The sequence below is a fragment of the Schistosoma haematobium genome (assembly GCF_000699445.3).
Source record: "Schistosoma haematobium chromosome Unknown HiC_scaffold_285, whole genome shotgun sequence".
In the NCBI taxonomy this organism is placed as follows: Eukaryota; Metazoa; Platyhelminthes; class Trematoda; order Strigeidida; family Schistosomatidae; genus Schistosoma; species Schistosoma haematobium.
Window position 1 is genome coordinate 78,369 of NW_026137073.1, and position 15,810 is coordinate 94,178.

Below are 15,810 nucleotides of genomic sequence, written 5' to 3' on the forward strand. Positions count from 1 at the left end.
GTAGTTGAGACTGTGGGCAGTAATAGAACAATGAAGGTCACGAGTGCGCCTTTTGAGGTATATTCTTTAGATCGATCTGAACATGTTACGATTGAAGGAGCTCTGATTGTGGCAGGTATACCAGGTCATAAGCCAACAAAGTCAGCGATGAACAACCTAGTTAAGTGGCCGCATTTAAGTGATGTGCCAATAGATAGCCTAGATTCTGAAGAAGTTTTACTGTTGATTGGTTGCGACGTACCAGAAGCACATTGGGTGTTAGACCAACGGTTGGGTGGAAGGAAGAACCCGTACGCTGTGGAAACGTTGCTGGGGTGGACGGTTTTCGGACCTGCGTCGTATTCGGAATATAGGAAAAGAGTTGTTAATCATACCAGTAAATTACAGACTTTGGAGAACGAAATACGTAAACTTTATGATGTAGAGTTTTCAGATGCTTATTCAAGTGATAAATCATTATCAGTAGACGACAAGGCGGCTATAAAGATTGTGGAAGTTGGCACGCGCTTCGACAACGGTCATTTTGTAGTTTCTATACCGTGGAAAAAGAATCCAGATATGAAAGTGGATAATTATGAAGTAGCAAACCGTAGATTACAAAGTTTGAAGGGTATGTTGTCGAAGGATGTCAGTCTGCACATCAAGTATATCAAAAGTACTGAAAGTGATTTTACTAAGACTTATGCGAAGAGGGTCTTTGAAATATATCTGCAGTCTTATCGCCCTCGATGGTATTTACCTCATCATGCAGTATTAAACATGAAAAAACCAGATCTTAGAGTGGTCCTTGATTGTGCCGCCCAGTTTGCAGGGGTTCCCCCAAATGATATGATTTATCAAGAACCCGATACCACCGCTGAGTTAAGGTGTATATTAATAAGTTTTCGCAAGGAGGCAGTTGCAATCCCTGCAGATGTTGAAGAAATGTTCATGTAAGTGAAGGTCCCTGAGTCTGATCGAGGAGCTTCAAGATTTCTGTGGTGGCAGGAGGGAGACATGTCGAGGGAACCATCCGAGTTTCAAATGACATCCCATCCATTTGATGCCACATCATCGCCATTTTGCGCGAACTTTGCCCTGAATAAGACGGCCCAAATATTCTCTGACGGTTGTGATGGTTATGTTGTAGATGATGTCAAGAATAATTTCTATGTTGATGATTGCTTGATATCCGTTCCCACTTGTGATCAAACAAAGAGTTTCGTTAAGCATATAAGTGAATTATTATGTAGAGGAAGTATACAAAAAATGACCGATCTTGAATCTTGGTTCAAATGTCCTACTTTATTGCATGGCGAATTTTATATAACAATCACTGACTGTCCGGAACCTACTCTTGACGATATTGAGTTTAGAAAAACTGCTGTGGTTAACTTGAGTAGTATAAAGTACAGCAAGACACCTGTTCTCTCTTATTATTCCGAGTGGTTGAAATTGGTCAGAGTTGTAACCTGGTTTAGAAGGTTCATCGAATTCCTGATGGTACTTCGTTTACCGAGTTGCGAAGGATCCGTTCATCTAGGATGTTTAAAGGTCAAAGAGCTTGAGATTGCCAAGCGTAAGATTTTATTGATGGTTCAGAGAGAAGTGTATGGAGAATTACTTAGTGAATTTAAAAACAGCAGTAAAGTAGTAAGCCATGATGATCTGAAAGGTTTATCGTTGATAATGCTTGATGGGTTACTCTGCGTTGGAGGTCGACTAAGATACTCAGATTTCCCAAATGCTTTTAAATATCCAGTAATTTTACCCAGTCGACACTTAGTGAGGGAACTGATGATTAGACATTGTCATAAAGAACAAGGACACAGGAAGATCATTAGAAAAAGGGTATGGATATGTGTTTACTTGTTTGCAAACATGGGCAGTACATATTGAAATGATGTGTAGTTTGATTACTGATTCATTTTTAATGGCTCTATTACGTTTTATTGGAAGAAGAAGGAAACCTCTGGAGATTTACAGTGACAGTGCGTCAAGCTTCGTGGTGACAGTTTCTGAGTTAAGCAGGTTTGTGCAGCAGTCGAATCAGAAGATGAACATTGAATTGTCAGCGAGGCCCTCATCCAACAGCATGGGTGGAGTTTGGGGAAGAGTGATTAGGTCTATATCACGACTGTTATTGTTGATCACCAGAGAACAGGTGAAGCAGGTCTCCTTGAAGCTTTAGATTAGTCTTTGTTGTTATTAATGTAGTTAGGTCGAGTAGGCGTACTGTTGTAAGTCCTACTCGTTCCTATGGTGTGATATGTTATATAATGAACCATGACCATAGGCATCAAGGTAGCTTGTGTGGTATGGAGGGATTTTGGGGGCCGGTGTAAGATCCATTTCGAAGGTTTTGTGTGTTGGTGAAAATCCCTCCATGTATATACTTGTACTTTGTTCCTATTGATCCCCTTAGTTGTACATTGTTGTATTTTGATTACATTTGAATTGTTAATACTTGTATTTTTTATTATAGTTTTTGTTTTCTTACGCATTCACTAAGTTTGTGTTTCTTCCTGAACTGCATCTGTGTTGTTTTACTTGACACTTGTTCTTGGCGGTAGCCATATTGATTTGCTCCTCCTTTCCTGTGTGTGTTCTATCCAGTCAGGATAGAATAACGTTCATTTGTTTTGACTGGTAATTTTCCCTCATCTTCTATCAACTTCTTTATTTATTGTAATTTAGATTTGATTGATTGAACAATTATTGGTTGAATAGCCGGGTGGTAATATTTGTTTAGGTAACGATTTACATTTAAATTTATGATGAATTATAGAACCGCTATTTACCCGATTACTTGTTTTGATTTCGACGGGAAAGGGCGTGTGTCTAAAGTCCCCGGTCGGCTATTCTTCAACATCCAAACCGAAGTTTGGATTTTACAGTTCTAAACAATTATTACTTGGCCGAAGTCCTTTGGTAATCGTTCGCGGATTTTCTGGAAATAATTGGTCGTTTCGTTTATAATGCCAGTTAATCGTCGAAGGAGATCAAGCTCAAAGTTCGTCGATGTTAATGAAGAATCCCCTATTGTCAAGCAAGTGCCTTTTGACGTCCTTAAGGGTCATGATTCAGACTCAAATAGGGTTGATTATCATGGTAGTGATTCTAGTCTTAATTCGATGTCAGATGACGTAAAAATCTTAGTTTAAAGGAGAAGCAAAGGCCTGAATTACCAGGAAAGAGCATGTTGCCTATAGTTCATGTTGTTTGCCCAGAACTACCAAAGGTTGAACTGAGTTATTTCGATGGAGAGCCAAGAGGATACTGGAAGTTTATAAGGCAATTCGAGACGTATGTAGCATCAAGAGTCACGGATGATAACCAGCGCTTGCTCTATTTGATACACTATTGTAAGGGCAAGGCTAAAACAGCTATTGAAGGTTGTGTCATGATGGAGGCATCCTCTGGCTATAAAAGAGCAAGGGAGATTTTAAAACGTTTTTCGGACAGTCTCACGTAATTGCTCGAGAAACACTAGAGGACTTATTCAGTGCTGTGAATTTTGAGTATATTGACGGGGACCAACTATCAAACTTGGCTATTAAAATGGAAAACTGTGCTATGGTCTTGGAACAGATGAATTATACTTCTGATCTAAATTCCTTAGTTACTTTGGAAAGAATAGTGAGACTCTTGCCTCAACCTATGCAAGCCCAGTGGGCGGACTGGGTGGATAAATTGACTGAAGATAACAGGGAACCGACCTTCGACGAGCTCACTCAGTTTATCGCATCGCGTGCGAGAGTGGCTTGTAGTAGATTTGGACGGTTAGCAAACCGTTCAAGAAAAGGGCATAACGTAAAGACGAACTGTCACGTGCAATCAGAGCAAGGGAATAGTTCGACAACGAAAACTAAATGCAGTATGTGTTACTACGACCATGCCATTGATAAATGTCCACAGTTCTTAGCGCTTACAGTTCAAGACCGATGGTCTTACGCTAAAAGCAAGGGTATCTGTTTCGTCTGTCTTAGACAAGGACATAGAGTTAAGGAATGTAAGCTGACGAAGCGTTGTAACGTTGAGGGTTGTGAAAAGAAACACCATTCTCTGTTGCACAGCGAGAGTGAGAAACCTAGTATCTCGAATTGTTGCGGATATACTAAATCACTAATCAGTCAAGTGTGTTTAGGCATGATTCCCGTACGGTTGAAATCGCGAAAGGCCGAGATTGTGGGTTATGCTCTGTTGGACAACGGTTCTGATGTGACACTGATAAAATCAAACTGTTTGAGGTCTCTCGGGCTGAGCAAAGACGAAGCATCAGTGGTAGTTGAGACTGTGGGCAGTAATAGAACAATGAAGGTCACGAGTGCGCCTTTTGAGGTATATTCTTTAGATCGATCTGAACATGTTACGATTGAAGGAGCTCTGATTGTGGCAGGTATACCAGGTCATAAGCCAACAAAGTCAGCGATGAACAACCTAGTTAAGTGGCCGCATTTAAGTGATGTGCCAATAGATAGCCTAGATTCTGAAGAAGTTTTACTGTTGATTGGTTGCGACGTACCAGAAGCACATTGGGTGTTAGACCAACGGTTGGGTGGAAGGAAGAACCCGTACGCTGTGGAAACGTTGCTGGGGTGGACGGTTTTCGGACCTGCGTCGTATTCGGAATATAGGAAAAGAGTTGTTAATCATACCAGTAAATTACAGACTTTGGAGAACGAAATACGTAAACTTTATGATGTAGAGTTTTCAGATGCTTATTCAAGTGATAAATCATTATCAGTAGACGACAAGGCGGCTATAAAGATTGTGGAAGTTGGCACGCGCTTCGACAACGGTCATTTTGTAGTTTCTATACCGTGGAAAAAGAATCCAGATATGAAAGTGGATAATTATGAAGTAGCAAACCGTAGATTACAAAGTTTGAAGGGTATGTTGTCGAAGGATGTCAGTCTGCACATCAAGTATATCAAAAGTACTGAAAGTGATTTTACTAAGACTTATGCGAAGAGGGTCTTTGAAATATATCTGCAGTCTTATCGCCCTCGATGGTATTTACCTCATCATGCAGTATTAAACATGAAAAAACCAGATCTTAGAGTGGTCCTTGATTGTGCCGCCCAGTTTGCAGGGGTTCCCCCAAATGATATGATTTATCAAGAACCCGATACCACCGCTGAGTTAAGGTGTATATTAATAAGTTTTCGCAAGGAGGCAGTTGCAATCCCTGCAGATGTTGAAGAAATGTTCATGTAAGTGAAGGTCCCTGAGTCTGATCGAGGAGCTTCAAGATTTCTGTGGTGGCAGGAGGGAGACATGTCGAGGGAACCATCCGAGTTTCAAATGACATCCCATCCATTTGATGCCACATCATCGCCATTTTGCGCGAACTTTGCCCTGAATAAGACGGCCCAAATATTCTCTGACGGTTGTGATGGTTATGTTGTAGATGATGTCAAGAATAATTTCTATGTTGATGATTGCTTGATATCCGTTCCCACTTGTGATCAAACAAAGAGTTTCGTTAAGCATATAAGTGAATTATTATGTAGAGGAAGTATACAAAAAATGACCGATCTTGAATCTTGGTTCAAATGTCCTACTTTATTGCATGGCGAATTTTATATAACAATCACTGACTGTCCGGAACCTACTCTTGACGATATTGAGTTTAGAAAAACTGCTGTGGTTAACTTGAGTAGTATAAAGTACAGCAAGACACCTGTTCTCTCTTATTATTCCGAGTGGTTGAAATTGGTCAGAGTTGTAACCTGGTTTAGAAGGTTCATCGAATTCCTGATGGTACTTCGTTTACCGAGTTGCGAAGGATCCGTTCATCTAGGATGTTTAAAGGTCAAAGAGCTTGAGATTGCCAAGCGTAAGATTTTATTGATGGTTCAGAGAGAAGTGTATGGAGAATTACTTAGTGAATTTAAAAACAGCAGTAAAGTAGTAAGCCATGATGATCTGAAAGGTTTATCGTTGATAATGCTTGATGGGTTACTCTGCGTTGGAGGTCGACTAAGATACTCAGATTTCCCAAATGCTTTTAAATATCCAGTAATTTTACCCAGTCGACACTTAGTGAGGGAACTGATGATTAGACATTGTCATAAAGAACAAGGACACAGGAAGATCATTAGAAAAAGGGTATGGATATGTGTTTACTTGTTTGCAAACATGGGCAGTACATATTGAAATGATGTGTAGTTTGATTACTGATTCATTTTTAATGGCTCTATTACGTTTTATTGGAAGAAGAAGGAAACCTCTGGAGATTTACAGTGACAGTGCGTCAAGCTTCGTGGTGACAGTTTCTGAGTTAAGCAGGTTTGTGCAGCAGTCGAATCAGAAGATGAACATTGAATTGTCAGCGAGGCCCTCATCCAACAGCATGGGTGGAGTTTGGGGAAGAGTGATTAGGTCTATATCACGACTGTTATTGTTGATCACCAGAGAACAGGTGAAGCAGGTCTCCTTGAAGCTTTAGATTAGTCTTTGTTGTTATTAATGTAGTTAGGTCGAGTAGGCGTACTGTTGTAAGTCCTACTCGTTCCTATGGTGTGATATGTTATATAATGAACCATGACCGTAGGCATCAAGGTAGCTTGTGTGGTATGGAGGGATTTTGGGGGCCGGTGTAAGATCCATTTCGAAGGTTTTGTGTGTTGGTGAAAATCCCTCCATGTATATACTTGTACTTTGTTCCTATTGATCCCCTTAGTTGTACATTGTTGTATTTTGATTACATTTGAATTGTTAATACTTGTATTTTTTATTATAGTTTTTGTTTTCTTACGCATTCACTAAGTTTGTGTTTCTTCCTGAACTGCATCTGTGTTGTTTTACTTGACACTTGTTCTTGGCGGTAGCCATATTGATTTGCTCCTCCTTTCCTGTGTGTGTTCTATCCAGTCAGGATAGAATAACGTTCATTTGTTTTGACTGGTAATTTTCCCTCATCTTCTATCAACTTCTTTATTTATTGTAATTTAGATTTGATTGATTGAACAATTATTGGTTGAATAGCCGGGTGGTAATATTTGTTTAGGTAACGATTTACATTTAAATTTATGATGAATTATAGAACCGCTATTTACCCGATTACTTGTTTTGATTTCGACGGGAAAGGGCGTGTGTCTAAAGTCCCCGGTCGGCTATTCTTCAACATCCAAACCGAAGTTTGGATTTTACAGTTCTAAACAATTATTACTTGGCCGAAGTCCTTTGGTAATCGTTCGCGGATTTTCTGGAAATAATTGGTCGTTTCGTTTATAATGCCAGTTAATCGTCGAAGGAGATCAAGCTCAAAGTTCGTCGATGTTAATGAAGAATCCCCTATTGTCAAGCAAGTGCCTTTTGACGTCCTTAAGGGTCATGATTCAGACTCAAATAGGGTTGATTATCATGGTAGTGATTCTAGTCTTAATTCGATGTCAGATGACGTAAAAAATCTTAGTTTAAAGGAGAAGCAAAGGCCTGAATTACCAGGAAAGAGCATGTTGCCTATAGTTCATGTTGTTTGCCCAGAACTACCAAAGGTTGAACTGAGTTATTTCGATGGAGAGCCAAGAGGATACTGGAAGTTTATAAGGCAATTCGAGACGTATGTAGCATCAAGAGTCACGGATGATAACCAGCGCTTGCTCTATTTGATACACTATTGTAAGGGCAAGGCTAAAACAGCTATTGAAGGTTGTGTCATGATGGAGGCATCCTCTGGCTATAAAAGAGCAAGGGAGATTTTAAAACGTTTTTTCGGACAGTCTCACGTAATTGCTCGAGAAACACTAGAGGACTCATTCAGTGCTGTGAATTTTGAGTATATTGACGGGGACCAACTATCAAACTTGGCTATTAAAATGGAAAACTGTGCTATGGTCTTGGAACAGATGAATTATACTTCTGATCTAAATTCCTTAGTTACTTTGGAAAGAATAGTGAGACTCTTGCCTCAACCTATGCAAGCCCAGTGGGCGGACTGGGTGGATAAATTGACTGAAGATAACAGGGAACCGACCTTCGACGAGCTCACTCAGTTTATCGCATCGCGTGCGAGAGTGGCTTGTAGTAGATTTGGACGGTTAGCAAACCGTTCAAGAAAAGGGCATAACGTAAAGACGAACTGTCACGTGCAATCAGAGCAAGGGAATAGTTCGACAACGAAAACTAAATGCAGTATGTGTTACTACGACCATGCCATTGATAAATGTCCACAGTTCTTAGCGCTTACAGTTCAAGACCGATGGTCTTACGCTAAAAGCAAGGGTATCTGTTTCGTCTGTCTTAGACAAGGACATAGAGTTAAGGAATGTAAGCTGACGAAGCGTTGTAACGTTGAGGGTTGTGAAAAGAAACACCATTCTCTGTTGCACAGCGAGTGAGAAACCTAGTATCTCGAATTGTTGCGGATATACTAAATCACTAATCAGTCAAGTGTGTTTAGGCATGATTCCCGTACGGTTGAAATCGCGAAAGGCCGAGATTGTGGGTTATGCTCTGTTGGACAACGGTTCTGATGTGACACTGATAAAATCAAACTGTTTGAGGTCTCTCGGGCTGAGCAAAGACGAAGCATCAGTGGTAGTTGAGACTGTGGGCAGTAATAGAACAATGAAGGTCACGAGTGCGCCTTTTGAGGTATATTCTTTAGATCGATCTGAACATGTTACGATTGAAGGAGCTCTGATTGTGGCAGGTATACCAGGTCATAAGCCAACAAAGTCAGCGATGAACAACCTAGTTAAGTGGCCGCATTTAAGTGATGTGCCAATAGATAGCCTAGATTCTGAAGAAGTTTTACTGTTGATTGGTTGCGACGTACCAGAAGCACATTGGGTGTTAGACCAACGGTTGGGTGGAAGGAAGAACCCGTACGCTGTGGAAACGTTGCTGGGGTGGACGGTTTTCGGACCTGCGTCGTATTCGGAATATAGGAAAAGAGTTGTTAATCATACCAGTAAATTACAGACTTTGGAGAACGAAATACGTAAACTTTATGATGTAGAGTTTTCAGATGCTTATTCAAGTGATAAATCATTATCAGTAGACGACAAGGCGGCTATAAAGATTGTGGAAGTTGGCACGCGCTTCGACAACGGTCATTTTGTAGTTTCTATACCGTGGAAAAAGAATCCAGATATGAAAGTGGATAATTATGAAGTAGCAAACCGTAGATTACAAAGTTTGAAGGGTATGTTGTCGAAGGATGTCAGTCTGCACATCAAGTATATCAAAAGTACTGAAAGTGATTTTACTAAGACTTATGCGAAGAGGGTCTTTGAAATATATCTGCAGTCTTATCGCCCTCGATGGTATTTACCTCATCATGCAGTATTAAACATGAAAAACCAGATCTTAGAGTGGTCCTTGATTGTGCCGCCCAGTTTGCAGGGGTTCCCCCAAATGATATGATTTATCAAGAACCCGATACCACCGCTGAGTTAAGGTGTATATTAATAAGTTTTCGCAAGGAGGCAGTTGCAATCCCTGCAGATGTTGAAGAAATGTTCATGTAAGTGAAGGTCCCTGAGTCTGATCGAGGAGCTTCAAGATTTCTGTGGTGGCAGGAGGGAGACATGTCGAGGGAACCATCCGAGTTTCAAATGACATCCCATCCATTTGATGCCACATCATCGCCATTTTGCGCGAACTTTGCCCTGAATAAGACGGCCCAAATATTCTCTGACGGTTGTGATGGTTATGTTGTAGATGATGTCAAGAATAATTTCTATGTTGATGATTGCTTGATATCCGTTCCCACTTGTGATCAAACAAAGAGTTTCGTTAAGCATATAAGTGAATTATTATGTAGAGGAAGTATACAAAAAATGACCGATCTTGAATCTTGGTTCAAATGTCCTACTTTATTGCATGGCGAATTTTATATAACAATCACTGACTGTCCGGAACCTACTCTTGACGATATTGAGTTTAGAAAAACTGCTGTGGTTAACTTGAGTAGTATAAAGTACAGCAAGACACCTGTTCTCTCTTATTATTCCGAGTGGTTGAAATTGGTCAGAGTTGTAACCTGGTTTAGAAGGTTCATCGAATTCCTGATGGTACTTCGTTTACCGAGTTGCGAAGGATCCGTTCATCTAGGATGTTTAAAGGTCAAAGAGCTTGAGATTGCCAAGCGTAAGATTTTATTGATGGTTCAGAGAGAAGTGTATGGAGAATTACTTAGTGAATTTAAAAACAGCAGTAAAGTAGTAAGCCATGATGATCTGAAAGGTTTATCGTTGATAATGCTTGATGGGTTACTCTGCGTTGGAGGTCGACTAAGATACTCAGATTTCCCAAATGCTTTTAAATATCCAGTAATTTTACCCAGTCGACACTTAGTGAGGGAACTGATGATTAGACATTGTCATAAAGAACAAGGACACAGGAAGATCATTAGAAAAAGGGTATGGATATGTGTTTACTTGTTTGCAAACATGGGCAGTACATATTGAAATGATGTGTAGTTTGATTACTGATTCATTTTTAATGGCTCTATTACGTTTTATTGGAAGAAGAAGGAAACCTCTGGAGATTTACAGTGACAGTGCGTCAAGCTTCGTGGTGACAGTTTCTGAGTTAAGCAGGTTTGTGCAGCAGTCGAATCAGAAGATGAACATTGAATTGTCAGCGAGGCCCTCATCCAACAGCATGGGTGGAGTTTGGGGAAGAGTGATTAGGTCTATATCACGACTGTTATTGTTGATCACCAGAGAACAGGTGAAGCAGGTCTCCTTGAAGCTTTAGATTAGTCTTTGTTGTTATTAATGTAGTTAGGTCGAGTAGGCGTACTGTTGTAAGTCCTACTCGTTCCTATGGTGTGATATGTTATATAATGAACCATGACCATAGGCATCAAGGTAGCTTGTGTGGTATGGAGGGATTTTGGGGGCCGGTGTAAGATCCATTTCGAAGGTTTTGTGTGTTGGTGAAAATCCCTCCATGTATATACTTGTACTTTGTTCCTATTGATCCCCTTAGTTGTACATTGTTGTATTTTGATTACATTTGAATTGTTAATACTTGTATTTTTTATTATAGTTTTTGTTTTCTTACGCATTCACTAAGTTTGTGTTTCTTCCTGAACTGCATCTGTGTTGTTTTACTTGACACTTGTTCTTGGCGGTAGCCATATTGATTTGCTCCTCCTTTCCTGTGTGTGTTCTATCCAGTCAGGATAGAATAACGTTCATTTGTTTTGACTGGTAATTTTCCCTCATCTTCTATCAACTTCTTTATTTATTGTAATTTAGATTTGATTGATTGAACAATTATTGGTTGAATAGCCGGGTGGTAATATTTGTTTAGGTAACGATTTACATTTAAATTTATGATGAATTATAGAACCGCTATTTACCCGATTACTTGTTTTGATTTCGACGGGAAAGGGCGTGTGTCTAAAGTCCCCGGTCGGCTATTCTTCAACATCCAAACCGAAGTTTGGATTTTACAGTTCTAAACAATTATTACTTGGCCGAAGTCCTTTGGTAATCGTTCGCGGATTTTCTGGAAATAATTGGTCGTTTCGTTTATAATGCCAGTTAATCGTCGAAGGAGATCAAGCTCAAAGTTCGTCGATGTTAATGAAGAATCCCCTATTGTCAAGCAAGTGCCTTTTGACGTCCTTAAGGGTCATGATTCAGACTCAAATAGGGTTGATTATCATGGTAGTGATTCTAGTCTTAATTCGATGTCAGATGACGTAAAAAATCTTAGTTTAAAGGAGAAGCAAAGGCCTGAATTACCAGGAAAGAGCATGTTGCCTATAGTTCATGTTGTTTGCCCAGAACTACCAAAGGTTGAACTGAGTTATTTCGATGGAGAGCCAAGAGGATACTGGAAGTTTATAAGGCAATTCGAGACGTATGTAGCATCAAGAGTCACGGATGATAACCAGCGCTTGCTCTATTTGATACACTATTGTAAGGGCAAGGCTAAAACAGCTATTGAAGGTTGTGTCATGATGGAGGCATCCTCTGGCTATAAAAGAGCAAGGGAGATTTTAAAACGTTTTTTCGGACAGTCTCACGTAATTGCTCGAGAAACACTAGAGGACTTATTCAGTGCTGTGAATTTTGAGTATATTGACGGGGACCAACTATCAAACTTGGCTATTAAAATGGAAAACTGTGCTATGGTCTTGGAACAGATGAATTATACTTCTGATCTAAATTCCTTAGTTACTTTGGAAAGAATAGTGAGACTCTTGCCTCAACCTATGCAAGCCCAGTGGGCGGACTGGGTGGATAAATTGACTGAAGATAACAGGGAACCGACCTTCGACGAGCTCACTCAGTTTATCGCATCGCGTGCGAGAGTGGCTTGTAGTAGATTTGGACGGTTAGCAAACCGTTCAAGAAAAGGGCATAACGTAAAGACGAACTGTCACGTGCAATCAGAGCAAGGGAATAGTTCGACAACGAAAACTAAATGCAGTATGTGTTACTACGACCATGCCATTGATAAATGTCCACAGTTCTTAGCGCTTACAGTTCAAGACCGATGGTCTTACGCTAAAAGCAAGGGTATCTGTTTCGTCTGTCTTAGACAAGGACATAGAGTTAAGGAATGTAAGCTGACGAAGCGTTGTAACGTTGAGGGTTGTGAAAAGAAACACCATTCTCTGTTGCACAGCGAGAGTGAGAAACCTAGTATCTCGAATTGTTGCGGATATACTAAATCACTAATCAGTCAAGTGTGTTTAGGCATGATTCCCGTACGGTTGAAATCGCGAAAGGCCGAGATTGTGGGTTATGCTCTGTTGGACAACGGTTCTGATGTGACACTGATAAAATCAAACTGTTTGAGGTCTCTCGGGCTGAGCAAAGACGAAGCATCAGTGGTAGTTGAGACTGTGGGCAGTAATAGAACAATGAAGGTCACGAGTGCGCCTTTTGAGGTATATTCTTTAGATCGATCTGAACATGTTACGATTGAAGGAGCTCTGATTGTGGCAGGTATACCAGGTCATAAGCCAACAAAGTCAGCGATGAACAACCTAGTTAAGTGGCCGCATTTAAGTGATGTGCCAATAGATAGCCTAGATTCTGAAGAAGTTTTACTGTTGATTGGTTGCGACGTACCAGAAGCACATTGGGTGTTAGACCAACGGTTGGGTGGAAGGAAGAACCCGTACGCTGTGGAAACGTTGCTGGGGTGGACGGTTTTCGGACCTGCGTCGTATTCGGAATATAGGAAAAGAGTTGTTAATCATACCAGTAAATTACAGACTTTGGAGAACGAAATACGTAAACTTTATGATGTAGAGTTTTCAGATGCTTATTCAAGTGATAAATCATTATCAGTAGACGACAAGGCGGCTATAAAGATTGTGGAAGTTGGCACGCGCTTCGACAACGGTCATTTTGTAGTTTCTATACCGTGGAAAAAGAATCCAGATATGAAAGTGGATAATTATGAAGTAGCAAACCGTAGATTACAAAGTTTGAAGGGTATGTTGTCGAAGGATGTCAGTCTGCACATCAAGTATATCAAAAGTACTGAAAGTGATTTTACTAAGACTTATGCGAAGAGGGTCTTTGAAATATATCTGCAGTCTTATCGCCCTCGATGGTATTTACCTCATCATGCAGTATTAAACATGAAAAAACCAGATCTTAGAGTGGTCCTTGATTGTGCCGCCCAGTTTGCAGGGGTTCCCCCAAATGATATGATTTATCAAGAACCCGATACCACCGCTGAGTTAAGGTGTATATTAATAAGTTTTCGCAAGGAGGCAGTTGCAATCCCTGCAGATGTTGAAGAAATGTTCATGTAAGTGAAGGTCCCTGAGTCTGATCGAGGAGCTTCAAGATTTCTGTGGTGGCAGGAGGGAGACATGTCGAGGGAACCATCCGAGTTTCAAATGACATCCCATCCATTTGATGCCACATCATCGCCATTTTGCGCGAACTTTGCCCTGAATAAGACGGCCCAAATATTCTCTGACGGTTGTGATGGTTATGTTGTAGATGATGTCAAGAATAATTTCTATGTTGATGATTGCTTGATATCCGTTCCCACTTGTGATCAAACAAAGAGTTTCGTTAAGCATATAAGTGAATTATTATGTAGAGGAAGTATACAAAAAATGACCGATCTTGAATCTTGGTTCAAATGTCCTACTTTATTGCATGGCGAATTTTATATAACAATCACTGACTGTCCGGAACCTACTCTTGACGATATTGAGTTTAGAAAAACTGCTGTGGTTAACTTGAGTAGTATAAAGTACAGCAAGACACCTGTTCTCTCTTATTATTCCGAGTGGTTGAAATTGGTCAGAGTTGTAACCTGGTTTAGAAGGTTCATCGAATTCCTGATGGTACTTCGTTTACCGAGTTGCGAAGGATCCGTTCATCTAGGATGTTTAAAGGTCAAAGAGCTTGAGATTGCCAAGCGTAAGATTTTATTGATGGTTCAGAGAGAAGTGTATGGAGAATTACTTAGTGAATTTAAAAACAGCAGTAAAGTAGTAAGCCATGATGATCTGAAAGGTTTATCGTTGATAATGCTTGATGGGTTACTCTGCGTTGGAGGTCGACTAAGATACTCAGATTTCCCAAATGCTTTTAAATATCCAGTAATTTTACCCAGTCGACACTTAGTGAGGGAACTGATGATTAGACATTGTCATAAAGAACAAGGACACAGGAAGATCATTAGAAAAAGGGTATGGATATGTGTTTACTTGTTTGCAAACATGGGCAGTACATATTGAAATGATGTGTAGTTTGATTACTGATTCATTTTTAATGGCTCCATTACGTTTTATTGGAAGAAGAAGGAAACCTCTGGAGATTTACAGTGACAGTGCGTCAAGCTTCGTGGTGACAGTTTCTGAGTTAAGCAGGTTTGTGCAGCAGTCGAATCAGAAGATGAACATTGAATTGTCAGCGAGGCCCTCATCCAACAGCATGGGTGGAGTTTGGGGAAGAGTGATTAGGTCTATATCACGACTGTTATTGTTGATCACCAGAGAACAGGTGAAGCAGGTCTCCTTGAAGCTTTAGATTAGTCTTTGTTGTTATTAATGTAGTTAGGTCGAGTAGGCGTACTGTTGTAAGTCCTACTCGTTCCTATGGTGTGATATGTTATATAATGAACCATGACCGTAGGCATCAAGGTAGCTTGTGTGGTATGGAGGGATTTTGGGGGCCGGTGTAAGATCCATTTCGAAGGTTTTGTGTGTTGGTGAAAATCCCTCCATGTATATACTTGTACTTTGTTCCTATTGATCCCCTTAGTTGTACATTGTTGTATTTTGATTACATTTGAATTGTTAATACTTGTATTTTTTATTATAGTTTTTGTTTTCTTACGCATTCACTAAGTTTGTGTTTCTTCCTGAACTGCATCTGTGTTGTTTTACTTGACACTTGTTCTTGGCGGTAGCCATATTGATTTGCTCCTCCTTTCCTGTGTGTGTTCTATCCAGTCAGGATAGAATAACGTTCATTTGTTTTGACTGGTAATTTTCCCTCATCTTCTATCAACTTCTTTATTTATTGTAATTTAGATTTGATTGATTGAACAATTATTGGTTGAATAGCCGGGTGGTAATATTTGTTTAGGTAACGATTTACATTTAAATTTATGATGAATTATAGAACCGCTATTTACCCGATTACTTGTTTTGATTTCGACGGGAAAGGGCGTGTGTCTAAAGTCCCCGGTCGGCTATTCTTCAACATCCAAACCGAAGTTTGGATTTTACAGTTCTAAACAATTATTACTTGGCCGAAGTCCTTTGGTAATCGTTCGCGGATTTTCTGGAAATAATTGGTCGTTTCGTTTATAATGCCAGTTAATCGTCGAAGGAGATCAAGCTCAAAGTTCGTCGATGTTAATGAAGAATCCCCT

General features: G+C 40.1%; 1 protein-coding gene across 1 annotated transcript; it reads left to right on the forward strand.

Moving 5' to 3' along the window:
• The first annotated feature begins 8,907 nt into the window (after positions 1–8,907).
• On the forward strand, positions 8,908–15,568 carry MS3_00004738 (uncharacterized protein). The gene has a single exon (XM_051212704.1). It carries the CDS (start codon positions 11,483–11,485, stop codon positions 13,724–13,726), a length of 2,244 nt encoding a protein of 747 aa, XP_051064030.1. The 5' UTR covers positions 8,908–11,482; the 3' UTR covers positions 13,727–15,568.
• Positions 15,569–15,810: the final 242 nt, after the last annotated feature.

Excerpts from the sequence above, each read along its gene's own strand:
- MS3_00004738 (XM_051212704.1), top strand. The coding sequence starts at position 11,483 with ATGCCAGTTAATCGTCGAAGGAGATCAAGCTCAAAGTTCGTCGATGTT.